Raw genomic sequence first — 20,491 nt, forward strand, 5'->3', positions numbered from 1 at the left:
ACCGTCTGTCGAGGATCTTATTGGGGATATAAACAATCTAGTGGTTTACGATGGTATCGTGCTTGACAAACAAGTAACTTCAGCCATAATATTTTCACGGGTCAGACAGAAAAGCACAGATGTCATTTACGTCACTCAGCGGTATATTCAGATTCCCAAGGTAATTAGCGATAACTGTAATTTTTGAGTTGTTTTTAACGGTGTTGATACACATACTCTTCGAAGTATTCATCAGAAATGGTGTCCCGGTGACATGGATATAAATAAGTTTAAAGATTTCTTCGCACATGCTCAAAAAACAAACCCGCATGGATTCATCACGATAAGTTTACACGATGCTGCAACACGTTATCGAATCGGTCTAGATAAAATCTTTTATCAAAGAAATACATTTATTGTTATAATAAATCAGGAAAACATTAACGAGATTATCTATACGATCGTACAATTGCAGCAAGATGGTCTTCCGGCTCAACTCAATGTTGAAAAAATCAACGATGATTTTGAGATGATACAGCATCGACGTAAAGAGGGGAGATATACACTAGCGGCAGAGTACAGATGTATCAAATTACTCAATCGAAATGGAATTGTCGTTGGCGGATTTACATGAACAATATGATATAGATAAATTTGTTCCACTGAAAGGCGACATTGAGAAAATACGATTAGATTTGTCTCAATAATATGAAACTTGAGAGGCTTTAAGTGCTCGTGCGAGACAGCTAACTTGTATTGGAATCTATTTAGATTCACACATAATTAGAAGCATTCCCGAAGGAGGAATAGACCAAACAACAGCAAAAATTAACGACAAAAAAACGTTTTTTTGTGTGTCATTGACCACAAAAAGCCGTTGGGGATCTATCGCGCACATACAAACTAACAGTCAATGCTCCATCACGTATGTCCAATAAATTACTGTCTTGGTCGGTTAGGCAAAAACGTATTCGTGACAGCAGTTGATTATGACGTAAATAAACAGGAATAACGGGCACCGACACAATCAAAAGACCTGGCGGGACATCTGGAGAAAAGCTGTAAAGAACATATCCCTGCTGGGCCTGCCCTTGTAATGCTTGCCCAGACGCGGTATAGGTACAGTCGACTGTCACAGATTAGATTTACAGAAATCTGTTGGATCGCTGTCATGTCTGAGATATCTGGAAAGTATTTTATTTTCTCCCAGACTGCAACAATCTTTGGAAGATATTCGTCCGCTATATCATTGATAGTCTGCTTCATCTTATCAGAAGCAAGCCCGGGTAGTTTAAACGTACCCAATCGGTTTTTGTCACTGTTCTTAAAACGATCAAAAAATAATGTTTGTTGATCGGGATCCTTCTCATGTCTGGCTACCGCATAAATATGTAATGCTAAACGTGAAGCATCGCGACTCAGACATAATAGATGTCCCATTATATTATTGATATTTGATCTATTAAATTCATTATGATATTCAAGTATGAACTTTTCAAATCTCTCTCTTAGTTCTCTCTGTTCTTTTTAGTACAAGCTCGTGACGGCGCTGGCTATTTAGTCTACTTGAAGAAGTTTATTATCCAGATGTTGAAAATTATTGAGATGATCATCATACTCTGTAACTAACCGGCTACAAGGACGGTCTTTCGTTAAATAAAAATCAGGCTGCGTTGGACGCAGGGGTTTAACATGAGCTGATGCTGCCAAAGGCCATCCTTGCACGGTTCGGATCTACGTTTTGTATATGTCAAGTGTGTAATATGTCACCGATATTTCAATGATGGCACTCGGCGTTAGCTCGTGTACCTTGATAGCAATCTATGATTCTTTTCCTGTTATTGATTTAATGCTACGCTGAAGTTCATTTGTTCGATTTGATATGATCCTATTGGTACGCTGACGACTTCCAATATTGGGACTTGCTTGCCATTTGCATCAGCAGCGTTTATATATGAAAATAACAGCGAATTATTAGCGTCTAATCAAGCAAATAATTTTTCTCTGACATTTGGCCATCTATGGTGAAGTTGTGATTGTGAAAGTGCGATCTCAAGTGACCGACCATTAAGAGCTTTTATCAGAGTTGGAAAACCAATATCGAATTCTGGCAGTGCTGACGTCGCTGATATCATTGTGGTCGTCTGCGGCGTTGTCTTAATTCTGCGGTCATTATTATCTATACAGCGGATTCTAAATGTAGCTTTGGCAACGTTGGCAACGGTGTGCTCGTGTTCATATGATATTGATAATAACTATCCCTAATTGCAGCAAATTCATTGTCTGATATAGCACCGTCGGTTAACCTCGCTGACAGTATTGCTGATATATTTATGCATGCATATGTCGGAGCGTACGTTATTTTTGTGTGCTCTTGCAATTTTTTACCGGTAATGTAGATATTGTTTCGCGATAACATTGAGTATATCAGCAACACCGACGACAAGAGAGACACCGATTCCAACCACGGGCGGTATCACGCGTGTCGCTGATAATGTGCTGATTAACGTCGTTGTTTAAGCGACCATCGAGGAAACAGCGTATACATCAATGTCGATGACGATGATTCGTCTGCGATATTTTTTTTGTTTTGTCTTATGTTCGTCGATGATTTCTTCCAGCGATGCCTTCCACGCACATGCTTGATTTGTTGTATGCACCTCAAATTCGTGGGGCCAAACACGGAAAGCCAGTACAATCCTGTAACGTCAGCGGTATATATGATATAGTTCTTTTGTTTTGTCCATGTTGCCGATTTAGACGCTACAGTGTATACCATATTGATGATCGGAGTCGTGTGAATTACAACATCGGCAATCTTTTTCATTTTTTCGATTTCAGTGTTTATCGAATTGATTCTTGAGTTGACGCACGTGAGCTCATTGTTAATAATTTCGATTGTTGTTTTAACTTTGACTAGATCAACAAGATCTGTGTGAATTTCAGTGAGCTTAATCTTGATGACTGTTGAATTCCCAAAGAAAGTATACATACTCCTATTTATGTTTCTACGAAAATTTACATCCACGGCTACATGGTTAGTATATTCAGATCTAAACGTAGTCATTCCGTCATTGATTGTCATTAACTAGGTCATCATCGGGATGTTTCTGTTGTCCACGTATTTCGTCTCCGCAGCGTCGTCGTTTGATTCTGGTTATCTCAAATTAGCAATGCTATTTCCGCTCATGTTAAGATCGCCAGTTATTGCATCACCGGCTTTAGCAACATATTTACTGATCTCAGTTCTGATCGTGGCGCTGTTGTTGTCAACGCATTTTTTGTTGCCACGCCATCGTCTGATTTTGGTTCTCTCACATTGACAATTGTATTTCGGCTCAAGTTGAGATCGCCATACATTAAATCTCCAATTCTTCTAATATTTCCACTAATCTCTCTAAATATTGCTATAATTGAATATCTCGATTCTTTAATTGTACCGATTTTAGTAAACATCACTAAGTTATCTTCATTCGCGCCTGGAACTCGCAGAATAATATATGTCAACGGGATATTGCTATTCTTTAGCCGTCCTTGCTGAACCTGAAAAACAACAACTTCATTTGTGCCAACATCGGTGAGACGCAAAAGATGAGCAAGTTCATCTCGTGTTGTATATTTGGATAAATCAATGTCAGCCTGGGCCTTGCCGCTAGCAGACATTCTGTAAATGTCTACCATTATAAACTATTAACCTGTTAAAACGACATTTTACGGCTTTGGTGTCTTGTGGTATCCTCATGCACAACTTTATGAGGCGGTGCCGATGACCTGGATACATCATTAAGTACAGCAAGTGCTTCTGGACCGCATATTGGTGGATCCGTTGTTGTCTATTTTGGTACTTATTTGGTCATGTTGGATACCAAATTGATATGTAACAGGTTAATCCACCATACCGTAAACATTCTTGTGGTGGCGCCAATCCGTACGAATCAAAATAAACAACTCCACGTGGATCAACCGCGTATTAAAGCCAATGATTACCTGGACCAGAACATCCATCGAGACTAACGATACCAGTTTCATCACGAGTTTTTCCTGTAATTGATCACGCATGTAAGCACATCTAAAGTTTTGTATGTTTAATCGCCGAGCAGCATCAAGTAAATTAAAATTGAACACGGGAAACGGAAAGATACTGCCGGTTGTTGTTGTGTTACTTTTTGCATTCGCAGAAAGATCAAGTCGAACGCCAGTTCTTGATTTCTTGGCGTCATTGTAGTGTTTGAGCTGATGTTCATTCAACGATAATTTATTTGGGCCCTGCAACGCAGCTGATTCAGAGTTTTTTTTTCTTCCCCAGAATTCTTCTTCGATGCAGATTGACCAGGTGTCAGTTGTTGTTGTTGTAGTGGGTTTTAACGCCATATTTCAGCACACGATATGCTATGCATGGAGGACAGTATTAATGGTGGAGGAAGAACCCGGGAAAACCCCGGGAAGAACCACCGACCCACGAGAAGCTACTGGCGAGCTTTCTCAGATACCCACGTTAGCCGAATCCTAGACTCGAACCCAAGCAGACAGAGGTGCGATGGCAGTGATCCGTAACGGAGAGCGCTTTAGACCACTCGGCCACTCGGGGCCCCGACCAGCTGTCAGAGTAACATCGACGTGATGATATGACATTATAACATCATGAATGATCTAATTACAGATCGCATGCGATCCAACTGCATGTTCGGAAAACACTCACATGTTTTCTACGGGCACACCAATCACTCATTCGTCCGCAAAACAACTTCAAGGAATATTGTTTTGTCTAACAGTATAACAGCGATTGCTCTGTAACCACCAGCTGTTAATCGTGTTGCACGAGATCGGAAGTGTATGTCGACAGATTGTCTAAACAAATCAAAGTGTTCCAGTGAGAAATACTATATAGGATACAGCGTTGAGAAGCCACGCTGATATATCTGCAAACCAGAATCAACATTCTGATCACGTCCCATATATGACATCAACCGATGAATGGCACGTGCAACTTGATTATTATCAAAGTCCAATAACACTTCTTCGGATGGTTCTTGATGTCCATTTATTCTCAGAGAAACTTCACTAAACCCGAGATTATCAAACACCATCGGGTTTCGCTCTTATGAATCTACTCTGGCGTTTTCCTGAAGCATTGTAAATATATGTCTTGGCGCTGGCATTCCCTGCTGTGATGCTATCTGCCATATGAATAATCCAGCAACATTACTCTGGACACTGTCTGTGGTCATAGTCAACCATGAATTGCGTTCAGTTGCCTCCGGTTCCATGAAAGAGAGCAGCCGTTGTTCTTCTACGAGTGATTGCGTCATCGTTGGCATCCATGATGAAATTTTTGTCAGTCTCACTTTATCAGCATCAACTGCACTGAGTCGCCAGAGTGTGTCATTGTCAGTGGCTGTTCTGACAAGTACCACTGTGTGTTTGTGACCAAAGATAAATTTTCTAACGCGTCTGCAGATTCCAAAGATATATGAAAGCGGAATTACACAAGATAATTCTTCATCGCCTTTTAACATTGATCTACGTGCTGGGAATCCTAAGTTTTAATTTTCATTAATCGATGCAACTTCAGTTCAAGCGGCATTCGGTGTTGCGTTATTGTTCTCGGATTTATCAGTGGTATCTTTGGCAACGGACAAGAGAATCTCGAATAATGATCAGAATATCTTGCGAGGCAGATTAACGTGGTCGCAACGTCAAAGTTTTTGAGACATGATTCAACGTTTTTTCTCAATGATGTAGTTGACACTGTTAAACAACGCCATAGCACCAACATTGTTAACAAACCATCTCGATCTAAAATTCCGTATGCCGTTTCATCTGCTTTAAAAATTTGACCTTCGATCTCAATGAATGCCTCGGAAATAGTTACATGTACATTGCACTTGTAGCTCCATTCGTCCACGTGCATCAGGTACACGTGCATAATTAGAATAATACTGATAATCCCGCACTGATTCATCAGATGTTGGATCAGATACACGCTTGAACAATTTTATTTATATTCGTTGTTTTCTAAAACGACCGTCGAGCCAGGCCACTACCTATTATTATACTTGCTGCTATATGTGTTTTCTCTCTCTCCGGCTTATTTTTGTTTTGTCGGTGATGGAACACCAGCTAATTCTTTCAACCGCTCATTTGCAGCTTCATTTGTTATTTTGCTGACACTTGCTGGCATCACATCGGTGCTGAGCAGTTTTACTTGAATGCTTACTTCGGTGCTGGGCAGTTTTGCTTGAATGCTTATTTCGGTGATGGACAGTTTTACCTGAATGCTTATTTCGGTGCTGAGCAGTTTTACTTGAATGCTTTTTTCGGTGCTGGGCAGTTTTACTTGCTGTGGTTCTCGTCGTATTAATCGTGCGTATCTGTCTTTGACCACCGAGAATGCTTCACCGCAAGATTACTAACAGTGCCAATAGCCTTATCGTGAACAACTTTGATGGCTTACACCTCATTACTTTGCAATTGGAAGGGCTTTGTGGGCTATCCTTCCAAACAAACCTTGAACAACATCGCCTAGTCCATCTCCCTAGATCATTTTGTAAACTGGTAATCGTGAATTTATCACCCTGACGCTTTCATGTACATGCTGAGCATTATGTATAATCATGTTATTTTGTTATCGCCGATCTAATTGATCACTCACTGTAGTAAATGTCATTAATTTTATCGATCAGCGGCCGATAGACGCAACTAACCATAACGCCACCGGTAAATAAATGCCAACTAATAGCAACTGCTTCATTTTTTATTTCGTGGGAATGGTTGCAGGCTCCTCTTACACCAATCAGAATTTCTAGTCTATCAACATAACATCAGCGCGGACGTCATTTGGACAAAGTTTATCCTGAATCACCGTGGATTACCACTTTGTTTTTACGACGTCGATTCCTAGTGGCAATGCCACTTGTGATTGCTCCTTCAGGTGGTTCTACTTCTGGTTCAGGAGAGCGCTGCTGGAGTGCGTCTGATGCAGTTTTTCTCTATTTCTTCGTTGTTTTAGGCCCAGGTTTTATTTCTTCCTTATTTATTTCAAGTTTACTCATCAATTCTTTTTGTTTTCTTAACAGTTTCCAATTTTGATCTTGCAGAACATTCATCTACTGCTTTAGTTTTAGAGATTTCAAAATTGTTGTTGTCCTTGTAGACTTGCTGAGTATTAGTAGCAATCTGATCTACATTTTTGACCAAATTGGAAATTTTAGACAGTAAATATGTTCAGGTTTTATCTATCCATCTGTACCAACATATCCAAATGCAGCAATTTCAAATACGTGGTCAGGATCACTGATATAAATAATGCCTTCCTCAGTAAATTTATATGGTATGTTGGTTCTAACTCTTGGTGGTGGTTGAACTTCAGGTTATTGGCAGAACTGTTTGTGGTGTGGTTTGAAGACGGCCAGCAATATCAACAGGTAATGTTTCCTGCGTTTCTTGTGTTGCCTCAGTTGCAGCAACAATTTTTAAGGGTTGATTCGACAATGGGTTTGTCACGTGTCTATGCTCTTGAATAAGTAACAGAAAAGAGTGAAGACAACAAGCTTTGTAAATTTAACAAATAATTTATTTCCTTAGAATGCAAAGTGAAAAATGAGAAGAAAGAACTTACGGTATTGCAAATTAAATCCAAAAATAATCAAAAGAATTAAAGACACAAGTCCTAGCACAAAAAAGTCCTGAATAGAACTCAGTTCAAGTCCCGAAGAAATCCAAAATTGAAAGCTGTGTCTGTTATAGCCTACGGAGTACTGATGTGTCAACAATCTCTTGTTCAATTACATAAATATTATTCCAGGTATAAATTCCAATGAATGTCTTTATCCAAGAATTTTATCAGAAACTTTTGTATTTCCAGAGAAAATAGTCACTTGAATTCAACAATTTGAAGAAAACAAATTCAGCCCGAATTGGATACAATATAACACAGCCACAGCTTAAAGTGCTAGTTGAGCTTTGTTTACTTACAATTCAATAGCCTATAAAATTCACAAATATGACGATTTGAATGAAAAACAACAGTAAAAGAATGACATTTCTGCACGATATTACTATTGAAACAGAGCATTAATCTGCGTACTCGTATTCAAAAAGTAATTTTCTTCCACCAAAAATATCTGCTATAGATTTTACATTGACGTAATTATTTGAATATTCTTCATTTATTGATCCAGCCCATCTAGCAGGCGTAACATGAAGATCATTGCTGCATGCCTATAATTCCCCTTCTGTAATGAGGGCAATATTTTTGTAAATATTGGTGGTATAATTAACAAGTTACCATACTAAGAAACAACATACATCACATAATTCATTTGTATTTGTTTAAGAAAGACATTTCTACGAATGTAACACAATATTCATAAGCACTGTCACAAGAACTAGATATGACCAAATTGACTGCCATGTAGAATACCAAAGTCCATAGCTTCTTTGAATTTCTCGAAAGTTTCGTGCAACGGTAGATAAAGGTGGCAAGAGCACGTGCTGCTCGTTGGATATCTTGATTCAGGTCCACCCTCGTGATTAAAGGATATCGTAGGAGATTGCCCATATGGCTTTTCCTTCATTCCTGTGGCAAACATAAGGATATCCTCTAAAGTTATATCCGAGTCGCCGGCTGAAACAAAGAAGAGGAGAATGAATTGACAATTATCTCTATCCACTGGTAGGAATAAATGATCACTCGTGTAATTGACAAATTACCGACTCTGCCCAGCGTATCGAAAATATTTACTGGCCGCTGACTAATATTGCCGCTGGTTCAAAATCGCACCAAAATAATCTTATCAGATATATATAGCAAGATTAATTGACACCTGACTGAGTGTCGTTATATACCGGCCAACAGCTCAAATAGAACTTAACATTTCATTTTCATTAATTAATTTTCATTCTACATTTTAAATTTGCACCAATGAATTTAGCCTTGAGTGCCCAGTGGACAATTCAGTTTTTACATACATTTGTCTCATCGATCAAAATGTTCAATGCTTCTCTGACAAATGTGCATATCCACATCTTCAAATACGTTCCCCGATCACATTAACGTTAGGGATATAAGCCTGCTACCTCTCGAATCCAGCCCTACTAAAAGACGAAAATTCGTCTTTTCTGTCTATCTCATATAGACCAAAGGGCAATAACTCTTGCCCCTTACCTCCCCTTGCCACCGCCAGGTGTCACTAGTCTTTAAGCTTCGCTTGTACTGATAACACGTACATTATACCTCCAAACAATCCAAGCCATCTGAGCGTTAAAATGGGACCATCCGAAGTTAAATTTGGACTTATTGCGTTGGACAATCATTCTTCTACAGGTTGTATACATTATGTTAACAATTTTTTTTCAAAATTGAGTGACTTTGTCACCCTTACGGATTTCGTCTACTGAAGACTATGTTACATACGCTATCGCTGAACTCGTGTTGTCAATTAAGAGTTAACGCGACACTGACTAATTTCGCTTACTCCGTTAGTAACGGTTGTGATATTAGCGAATTAATAACATGCTGAATTGCTAATTTGTGCTTTGTTTTCTTTTCTTGTGTCGTTTCAGTAGAAATGTCAACCAAATGCATGAAATGCAAAAAGTTCAAAGCAAAAGAAGACAACCATGACTCTTGTATTGTTTGTACCAAGTGTACAAGGTCTATACCATTCAGCGTGTGTAATACTTGGACAGAGCAAATGTGGGCTGATGTAGTCCAGAAGGCGGGGGGGGGCCTTGGGGTCCCCCCTCCACCTAAAGTTCGTCGTTTGCAACCGTCAGCCACAGTAACATCAGCGGCAATGGAGGAAAATAATGTTGACAGGGTACAAAAGTACACCTTTGAACAGATGCGTCGTTTGGTCCAGGAAACGACGACGCAGCTATTGACATCAGGCCAGATATTACCCTTATTTCCCTCGTTCGCTTCCACAGCTTTTCTGACTCTTTGGGGGAATGTTCCCCCAATTTTAGGCTGCCTTGTGGGCGTAAGTCCCCCCGCACGTCCGAGCATGGTCTTCGGGCCTGTAAGTCAGGACGCATGGGGTTTTTACCTGATCCATCGGATCCATTTCATTATACAACCTCTACGGCACCGGCCATCCAGCTGTCGCAGCATGGGGACCCTATTGCTAAAACGGTACGACCAAATATGATTTACTGGGATCTAAGTGATAAATCCGTCCGTCAAGGTGTACCGCCGGCAACATACCAATACTACGACGAAGATTTTAGTGAGAAATCTGTCCGTCCAGCCAGGCCATTGGAGCAGCCGGTACCGGTGATAGCAGGACCGTCGCCAACATTCAGGCCGACCACAAGCCAGACAAACCAGCCGGCAGGGCCGGCAGTGCATATGTTCACGGCTTATCCACAAGGGAGAGTTAGTGACAGTGTCAAGGATGACGGAATCGCGTCATCTGTGCCACCTGGTATGCTCTATCCAGAGATGCAAGCTATTACAGAACACGACTCGGCACACAGTGAGGGTGACGAAACTCCCACAAATCAGCGGTACACAGATCCAACCATGGAACTGACTGAGTTTGGCTTCAAGGCGGAAGAAATTTATAGGGTGTTGGCAACTTCAGAATGCCCTTCACCTCCTACTGCCACTCAAGACTACAAAGTTAAGGCGTCTGTAGATCTTGACGGGGAGGAAGAGACGCCGTCCTTCCGGCTCCTTCCCCAGTCAGCAAAAATTAGGAGATCAGCGATCGTCTATCAGGACGAATAGGTGATCCGGGGAATGCTAAGGCGTTCTTTTCAGAAAGCCAAGTACCAGCGACGTTCTCGGGTCGCAGCTACAAAATTCATTCAGACGCCTTCAGTACGGATCTTCCGGCCCTGGACAAAAATAGGGCAGCAGTTCACATGTCCGCTCCACTGTTTTTCAAAGTGGACAAAAATGTGTTCCATGCCACGTCAAAGTTAGTCCGGAACGTAGTCGCTACGTCTTCAATGTTAGACTTGGCTTTATTAGCCATTTTCCGACTCGCAGAAAAATCCGACAATGACCACGCTTGGGAAGCGACAGCCCGGATTGCTAGAGTTATTAACAGGGCAGCTCACCATTCATTGGCTAATGCGTTGACTGCTTCTGCAAACTTAGACCTGATACGACGTGACGCATGTCTGCGGTCCACGTCGCTCAAGCCCCATCATAATCTGGCTTTACGGATGACTCCGTTTGGGTCGCCTTTACTCTTTGGAGGAAAAACTGAAGAAGTTCGGAAGCAGGCAGCACAGGAACTGCCCCTCCAACTCGCCGCCCAACCCTCGCAGGCGTTTAGAAAAAGAAATCAGCCCTTGCCACAGCGGAGGGATGATTGGCGGACCAGGGACAAGGGATCCTTACAATCAAATGTGCAGTATAGATCCCAACCCAATGCCAGGAGACAACAGTCTAATCAAGCTAGGAGGCAACCATACAGCAGCGGTAAGAAACAAAGTTTCTCCGTCTTCAAGCCTCCTTACTCTAAAAGTTGACATACCATCCCCACCACCCGCGAACAGCCTACCTGTGGGCGGCCACCTCCTGCAATTTCATGACCACTGGACCACCTTTTTCCTCAGAACGATTGGGTGATCCAGGTCATTTCGGAGGGGCTTCGGATTTCATTTATCCAACCCTCTCCCCTGTCCTCCTCTCCCCTCTTCACGGACGTACAGTTCGATCGGGAGAAGGATACCTTTCTACAACAGGAGATACGGTCGCTCATAGAAAAACGGGCGGTGGAGATTGTGAAAAAAAAAAAACGCAATCGGCGGGGTTTTATTCCAGGCTGTTTCTTATCCAGAAGGCAAACGGCAAGTTGAGGCCGATCATCGACCTGAGTCCCCTCAACCAATATATTTTACCACCGAAATTCAAGATGGAAACGGCGAGATCAATCCGTCTTTCCATCCGGCGGGACGAGTATGCCGTCAGTCTAGATATGACCGACGCATATTTTCACGTCCCTATCCACCCCGCGTCACGGAAATTTCTCCGATTCGCTTACCGCGACGCGGTTTATCAGTTCCAGGTGATACCCTTTGGCCTCAACATCAGCCCTTGGGTTTTTACCAAGGTTATGGATTGTGTCGTCACCCTGTTCCGCTCGACTTCATCAACAGGGACGGCAGTGTACTTGGACGACATCCTCCAGAAACATATGGTAAGTTCAATTCTGCTCAAAGGCAGAAACGATCTTTTAGCACTTTTAGATCATCTAGGCTTTCTCGTGAACTGGAAAAGGTTCGTTCTCCGTCCATCTCAGCGTTTTGTCCATCTGGGTATGGAGTTTCTCACCGATCTGAATCTGGTACGGCTTCCTTGCGCTCGCGTAATCCGGATCGTCGAACTCTTCGAGTCCGTTTCCAATCGGACGTGGATTACAGCGAGAGAATTCTTGCAACTCCTCGGATTATTCAATGCGGCGGCGGACTTGATCCCGCTTGGCCGTCTTTTTATGCGTCCCTTACAAATGACGTTACTGGCAGAAGTCCCCTTAATCAAACAATAATGATCACGCCCGAGATACGATCATTCCTGCGTCAGTGGCACAACCCCGGTTGCCTGTCCACGGGGATTCCTCTAGAGATGCCCCAAGCGGAGATAACGGTATGTACCGACGCCAGTACCTACGGTTGGGGTGCCCACCTGTTGCCGAACTTCGCTATAGTCAGCGGCACGTGGGAGCCAGGGGAGAGGCCTCTCCACAGAAATGAGGGCTGTCATCAATGCCTTTCATTTCTGGAAGGATCAACTCTCAGGAAAAACTGTCCTCATTATGTCAGACAACTCTGTGGTGGTGACTTACCTCCTCAAACAAGGGGGCACCAAATCACCAGACCTGTGCATTCTGATCTGACAGTTTCTACGTTGGTGCGACAACCTCCACATCAACGTACAAATCAGACACATTCCCGGCAGACTCAGTGTCTTGGCCGACACTCTATCCAGGAAAGGTCAAGGCATTCACACGGAATGATCACTCCATCAATCAGTCTTTCTTCGGATTTGCACACTTTGGGGGCGTCCGATGATCGATCTTTTTGCGACAAGGTGGAATCGCAAGTTGCCCACCTTCATCTCTCCGGTTCCAGGCCCAGAGGCTTGGGTCGTGGACGCTGTATCAATCAGCTGGGAGGGGTTGTGGGCATTCGCCTACCCTCCCACGGTTTTGGTACCGAAAATAATCCAGAGGTTAAGGGGTCAGAACTGTCGGATGATTCTGATTGCCCCTCTCGGATGGAACAAGTCCTGTGTCACCGATCTACTCGATCTAGCGATAGATCTACCCAGGAAGATTCCAACCAGCCCAAATCTTCTCAAACAACCGCGGTCACGGGTGTTCCACCCCTGTCCGGACCGTCTTCTTCTTCACCCTTGGCTCTTGTCCGGACAGCCTTGCGAGACAAACAATTTAAGCCTTCGATTGTGGAGAGAATCTCAAGAGCAAGAAGGCTCTCTACTCTGAAGGCTTACGAGGGAAAGTGGCGTGTTTTCAGGGACTGGTGCCATATCAATAACATCGTCCCTTTGAGTGTCTCAATCCCTCAACTGGCCGACTTTTTTTCTCTGGCTTTTCGAGGAGAAACAGTTGGCCCCAATTACTATCAAAGGCTACCGCTCCATGATATCAGACACATTCCGCCATCATGGTAGATGTGATATTGGGCATAACAAAGATCTATCAGATCTTTTAGCCAATTTTGATTTCAATCGACCAAAATTTCTTACCCTGTTTCCAAAATGGAATCTGTCCTGGGTTTTAACATGGCTCAATTCAGACAAATTTATCTGTCCTGGGTTTTAACATGGCTCAATTCAGACAAATTTGAACCTTTAGCCCACACTTCGTTAAAGCTACTATCATACAAAACATGTTTCTTGATAACCTTAGCTTAAGCATGCAGGGTGAGCCAGTTACATGCCCTTTCCAGTGACCCAAACTTTCTTCAGTCCAGATCAGATGGTTCGGTGGTCCTCCTGTCGCAACCAGGCTTTGTAGCCAAAAATAGGTTACCATCCATTGGCAATCAAAGAATCGTCATTTGCTCGCTCTCTTCCATAGATAAGTCAAGAGCAACAGCCATGCAAGATCCTGTTCGTGCACTCAAGTACTATTTAAAACGCACAGAGTCGTGTCGGGACACACGTAAGCGCCTCTTTCTTCCGCTCAAAGCTGGTAAACGGGATATCACCCTTCTAGCCCTTGCTTGATGGCTGAAGTGGGTTATACGCTCAGCGTAGTCTGAGGTCTCACAAGATCAGAGTCGCCTCATGAAGATTACAGCTCATGAGATTAGAGCAATCGCGGCGAGCCTTGCATTCGAACACAATGTTTCGATCCGAGATATAATAGAAGCTGTTGGCTGGCATGCAGAGTCAACCTTCTCCAGTTTTTATCTCAGAGATTTGGCTTCGCAAAGGCAAACCTTGAATCTGGTAGGTCCGGTGTCGGCAGCCCAGATGACCACCAGACCCATTTAAAACAATCAGCACAGCCTATCAGCTTCGCTGGATTCGCCAGTGAAATTTCGTTGGTAAGAAGATTTCAATAACTATCTTCTTAACCGTATATAGGGGTTACATATCACGTGACCCTAGGCTGTGTTGCTGATGAAATTAAGAGAACGGGTTATCGTTCAAATGGGGAATCCAGCCATCATTCCCTAGAACGTACCCAGGGTGGAGGTAGGATGCTCAGCATTCCCTCCTCCTATTACCTATACTCCTAACGTTAATGTGATCGGGGAACGTATTTGAAGGAGAAAGCAAATTTTTAGTAAATTATGTTTCTCCGAGAATACTTACCTGATCACATTACTTAAAAATCCTCCCAACCACCCCGCTATGCGAGCATCCTCAGCTTAAAAAACTAGAGACACCTGGCGGTGGCAAGGGGAGGTAAGGGGCAAGAGTTATTGCCCTTTGGTCTATGTGAGATAGACAGAAAAGACGAATTTTCGTCTTTTAGTAGGACTGGATTCGAGAGGTAGAAGGCTTATATCCTAACGTTAATGTGATCGGGTAAGTATTCTCGGAGAAACATAATTTACTAAAAAATTTACTTTCTTTTCGTTTTTCCGGTGATAGACAATGACTCTGATGCTTATGATAACGTCCAAGTTATAAAAAGTTCAATTGGTAATTTACATGGTAAATGCTTTATATTTGCCCTGTCAAATTTCATGTTTTATGGGGGGGGGGGGGGGGTTCCCCTCTGCCACACGATTATGCGAGGATACACAGCTAGCTGATACTGGAGTCTCAACTGTACAATAGTTGATTGTCAGATGTCACCTGGAATTTTTGGTAAGTCACTCAATAAGTCAGTTGCTCACTTAATCATTAACTCTGGACAGTTGTATTTATATATTGATTTTATTATAAATTGATTAACTCATTTAGCAATTAGGCAAGGATAAGTTCGTCGGACGGAGTTCATGTCAATTGCTAATAAAAATGTGAGTGGTATTTCAAACGTTCTGAATATTAGTGCGCTGTACGACAATTTTTTTATTAGCGGGAAGTACGTTGATGCATCCCATCAAAGTACTCTCCATTCACCTTTATACACCTTCCAAGTCTCATCCAATTAATTAAATGTCATTTTTCATTCACTTTCTATCCTGTTGTTTACAAACCGCACTTCCATCCGCATGGCGGCCTTCAAATCGTTTTCTTCTCAAAGAAACGTTGATCAAGAGGTTAGGCTAAGCCTGACATGGCGTTAAATCTAGCCCATACAGAGGATATGACAAAGCTTCGATGATAGGTCCTTTCAGAATGTCTGTCAGGGCGGCTGATTTTTGCGCGAGTGCGTTGGCAGGGAGTAGATCGATACCTCGGGTACCTGTACGTGGACTGGTGATTTCAGAGTGTTCCACATCTTTTTTCAACATTTTGGAGTATGAATTTTTTAATCATACTAGCAGACTCATGCACATATACCTGGACGACTTAAATATTGCATCGAATAATAATGCGTATAACATTGTATTGTCGAGGGAATTGCGGTTTTGGATAGTTTTCTCCCAATCCATCTTTTTGTAAAAAAAAATTCTGAGTCTGATTGATGAAAGCAATATTATGTTATATCACCTGTGGCAACCTCATTCAAATATATCTGTTCATTCTGTTCATATTTGGTGATTTCAACCCGAGTCTGTTTCTTTGTTTTGTTTGTTTTTATTTCAGCCGTCATCATTATTATCTATGATTGTATCATTTTTATAACGATATTTTAAAAGCTGAGGGAATTATAATAAGCCTGTTGTAATTGATCATTAGTATCCAACGAAAATAGTCTGTCAGTTTATTCAGTTTTTCTAAAACTAATCTGATTCTTACTGTATGTTTAACTTTTGTCTTTGATTGGGAATTGCATTGATCATTAATGAACAACATATTAAATAGCTATATTTTTTCCACGATTGTGGATTATATTTTAAGATAATTAAAACTATAAAAAGGTATAAATAGGTTATTTCTTGGATGTTAGTTCTAAACCCAACCTAGATAATTAACCTGTTTAAATTTGGAGTAATTTTCCACCGGTACGATTGAGTATTGCAACATAAAACAGGTGGATCTATATTGCGACAGAGATCAAGTGGGAATGTATTTCGACATAGATTCGTAATAGAGTCGTTGGATTTATATAAGAAAGAACAATTGTTCATTTTCTGTTCATATTACCGTTCTTATTCTATTTTTAGTCTGCAGAAGTATTTAATGTTGTGTTTATATTTATTTTGAGAGAAATCGTGTATTTAAATTATTTATTGGAATTACAAGGTACTCGTATATCTGTTTGGACTAGGCACTATTTTGGGATATTGTTAATTCATTCAAAGACATTCTGTACAATACCATTGGGATACATCAAGACTGTTAGCATTTTAGCATATTAAAGACTATTGGTAAATTCAATACATATAATTCATTCGGAACACTGTCCTTTAAACTTGTGATAGAACTTTTAGAATTATTTTGGATTTAATTCAGAATACTTCAATTTTATTTTGTTACTTAGTTTAAGACCATAGAATCGTAAGAGGACCAATAAACATATGCTAGACAAAATTTAATAATTATGGGGTTCAGTGGACAGAAAATACTACATATACCCTCGACAGTGCGTAAATAGGCTTCCCAGAATTCAGTTGTCTTCCGTTCCTCGTCAGCTACCATGTTGCGGTCATTGTTCCCTCTGTTATCTCCTTCTTCATCGTCATTATCATCCTCTTCTTGAGAATATATGTAGGACCTATTTCTGGTAAACATAGAGGATAATTTCTCCGCAGTCAAAGGTTCTTGCTTGGAAAACAGCTCTTGAAACTGATCTGGATATTTCCATATGTACTGGTAAACTCCAACAGAGTCCAGTCCTTGCTTAAATCTGTAACGATATGTATTCATCCGAATATTATGCACTGCACCTACATTAATCTCTCTCTCTCTTTCTCTCTCTCTCCCTCTCTCTCTCTCTCTCTCTCTCTCTCTCTCTCTCTCTCTCAGAGATTTGCAAAGAACAAGTCTTTAGCCCTTACAATGCTTGCGAAAGCACGGCTATAATATTTGCATATTTAAATCTGAATACATTGCCTAAATAATGCTATTTAAAAAAACAAAATTAAAATATTTTCACTTAAATTAATTAAGAGTATAATAGATAACACTTATCCGCATGAGCTTCTAACTGGGCAGATGTTTCAATGGCTATATTTACGCTCACTAATTTTCAACGACTGTAGTGCCCATTCCAGACCTAAAACAGGAGTTTCTTGCTTTATGTTGTATCAGCTATAACATATACAGAACAGGATGATTAATTATCAATGATCTTGACAACTTGTGAAGTCATATTAATATGAAGAAATCATAATCACTCTATCTGGAACTGCTGATCGTGAATCAGACTCCCGTGTTACAAGTTACGACTAATTTAATACTAAATTATACAGTGGAAAAAAATATGAAGGGAGATTTTAACATTTGTTCTTTGCAAAATGACACAAATAATGATACAAAATTCTTTGCGAATCTTTTGGATTCACAAACTTGATTAATACATTCGAGTTACATAAGACTCCAAGACATGTATAGACCATATAAAGACTTCACATCGGGATAAGATCATACACCTTAGTGTGCCACTATGTGTTAACTGCTATCATGTATTAATTATCAGAATGCGTGCCTACCAATGTGAAAGTAATTCCACTGCACATTAAGGTAAGTAACAGTAATCTTAAGAATAAATGATTTCTATCGATCCTATTTTATTTCAGTAATTTAATTTTAAACCAACCACTCGTGTGGAGATATTTCAACTAAACGCAAAAATTCGTATTAACAATTAGTAGTAATAATTTAGATCAACCTATTTGTGTAGGGGTACTACAGCACTATCATAAATACACATTTCTTGCGAACACTGAAGTAATTTGAACGTTTAATATCTTAAACCCATAAACTTTGAATATTTTGGTAAAAATCTGCCCTGAATTTAACGCAACATCTTAATTGGTGCGGTAATTATTTATTTTGAGCTGTGTAACAGAAATGTAGGTTAGGTAGTGTACGGAGGATAATCTGATTACATTATGTATTCCACAAATAGTCTAGACAGACATCCGTTTGGAATGTCAGCAGCTAAAGTTCAAATTAAAATGTTGTTATTGCTTTAATCATGGTAAAAGTATCTGAACTTTTGTTTAAAAAGTTATTTATACATAGGATCGTAACAATTTAGATTCGTACTTCGTTACATACACAGCATTATTATTATTATTATTATTATTATTATTGTTGTTGTTGTTGTTGGTAGTGATTTTAACTTTCGACTCGTACTCAAATTATCAATACTTTCTACGTTGTCAGCTTTTGCAAATATTCTTTCTTTGACTTTATTCGTATAAATAAGGGTTTGCAAGAATGCAAAGATTTCTATCCAGCCGGCCAACCTTTCATAACTTGATTAGCAGTGGAAGTTTATAAACGGCCACGTAAGTGACAACAAAACCGCAAAGTGAACGCTCACTCAAAAAGGTTTGAAACCCCTTGTGTGCATCTCAAAGTTGTAAAAACAATCAGGACTAGATGAGTCATTGTACAATTTTTTTGTTGTCTATATGGTAACCGATATTATTAATGAAGTCATCGAAAATACTTTCATACGCAACAAAAAAACTAGCCCCTGTAATAAAATGAATAGTTATGGATTTCTGTTGCCAACATAGTTTCTTTTTCTGGTTGTTTGTCTGACTGCGCTGCCCTGTCTATTTTAAAATGGCGTTCCATTTAACATGCTATGTTTAAAATCAACTCCTCGTGATTGGTTTAATTACTACTATTGGATACGAAATTTTCAATTCCTTTTAGCCTAATATTACGAGAAGTAGATGTCCAATAATATTTTTAATACTTTAGTGCGAATCAACCTTTCCTTCAGTTTTTGCGATGATACCTTCAATTTGCTATGCTAACACCATCGAGACCAAAACAATAATACTCCTTTACTTGTTTCCATCCTTTCCTCCACCCAATTCAAGACTTTGTATACAATTTTCTATTTCTTTTTAGTGACGTATTGTATTCACTATCTATACGCAAATCTTTTTAAATCTGGTTCATTATCTGAAACCTGAAACTGAACCCATTGTCAATTATACCGTATGAGATGCGAAATTTGTATAGTCTCTACCATTACCTGCCAATACCTTCATCTATCAAACTATCTTCCTAGAACGCATATCCAGCTTCTTTTATCACCTGCTGGCTTGTTGTAAAAGTAAAATGTTTTATCAGCTCTATTTCCCAAGTAATTCCACATATTATATTTTATCCTCAGTTCGGTATACCTAATTACTAGCTAACTCTGGCTCTAACTTAATCCTATAAGTACTAGCATCATTTAAACCTTGAGTTATTCTTTATCTGTTCCTTCCTTTGATGTATCACCAGTCACGATTAGAAAGAATGCTAAAACAGATGCAGATTATATGAAATTATTTCATATTTATGATATTGTTATTTGATTTAAATTATATCAGCCGAATTAAGGTATTTTAGATTCAAACAGCTGTTTTGTTATTTCGAAGGTTAACTATGAAACTTCTAAACAGATTTAACAAACTCAGAAACACTTTAAAGTCTTAAACGCGACTCGCTGTTGCAACATTCTGCACAACTCAAGCGATACTGTTCAATATGTTGTACTTAAAATCTGCTTCGGAAACTTATTATGGTCAACCCTAAATGCCAGATTTTACTGGGCAAAAGTGACATGTTCTAAGTAACCACAGCCAGCAGTACAAATATAGTTAATCATCAGTAAGTTGCTTAATTACTTACGACAGCCTAGCCTCGACATAACGATCATTCAGAATGCAATCCAATCATGTATTTCCTATATTTCTCACATGTAGAATAAACCGTTACCATGATGAGGAAAACCTATCATAATATACAGTTTATAGTCGTTAATGTGGAAAGATATCCATTCGATAAATATGTTCA

At 40.2% G+C, this 20,491-nt stretch overlaps 1 protein-coding gene across 6 annotated transcripts in view; it reads right to left on the minus strand.

The window, feature by feature from the left end:
• Positions 1–7,530: 7,530 nt before the first annotated feature.
• The window catches only part of LOC149776285 (uncharacterized), a 101,558-nt gene continuing 88,597 nt past the window's right edge, over positions 7,531–20,491 (minus strand). For all 6 annotated transcript variants that reach the window (XM_089942735.1, XM_089942736.1, XM_089942737.1 and 3 more), the window contains 2 exons: positions 17,098–17,369; positions 7,531–8,605 (listed from right to left, as the gene is read on the minus strand). In XM_089942735.1, coding sequence (XP_089798861.1) covers positions 8,367–8,605; positions 17,098–17,369 — 511 coding nt within the window. In that variant the 3' untranslated portion in view covers positions 7,531–8,366. The remainder of the gene's footprint in view (positions 8,606–17,097; positions 17,370–20,491) is intronic.

The sequence above is a fragment of the Sinohyriopsis cumingii genome, chromosome 18 (assembly GCF_028554795.1).
Source record: "Sinohyriopsis cumingii isolate HCF-2022 chromosome 18, ASM2855479v2, whole genome shotgun sequence".
NCBI lineage: Eukaryota > Metazoa > Mollusca > Bivalvia > Unionida > Unionidae > Sinohyriopsis > Sinohyriopsis cumingii.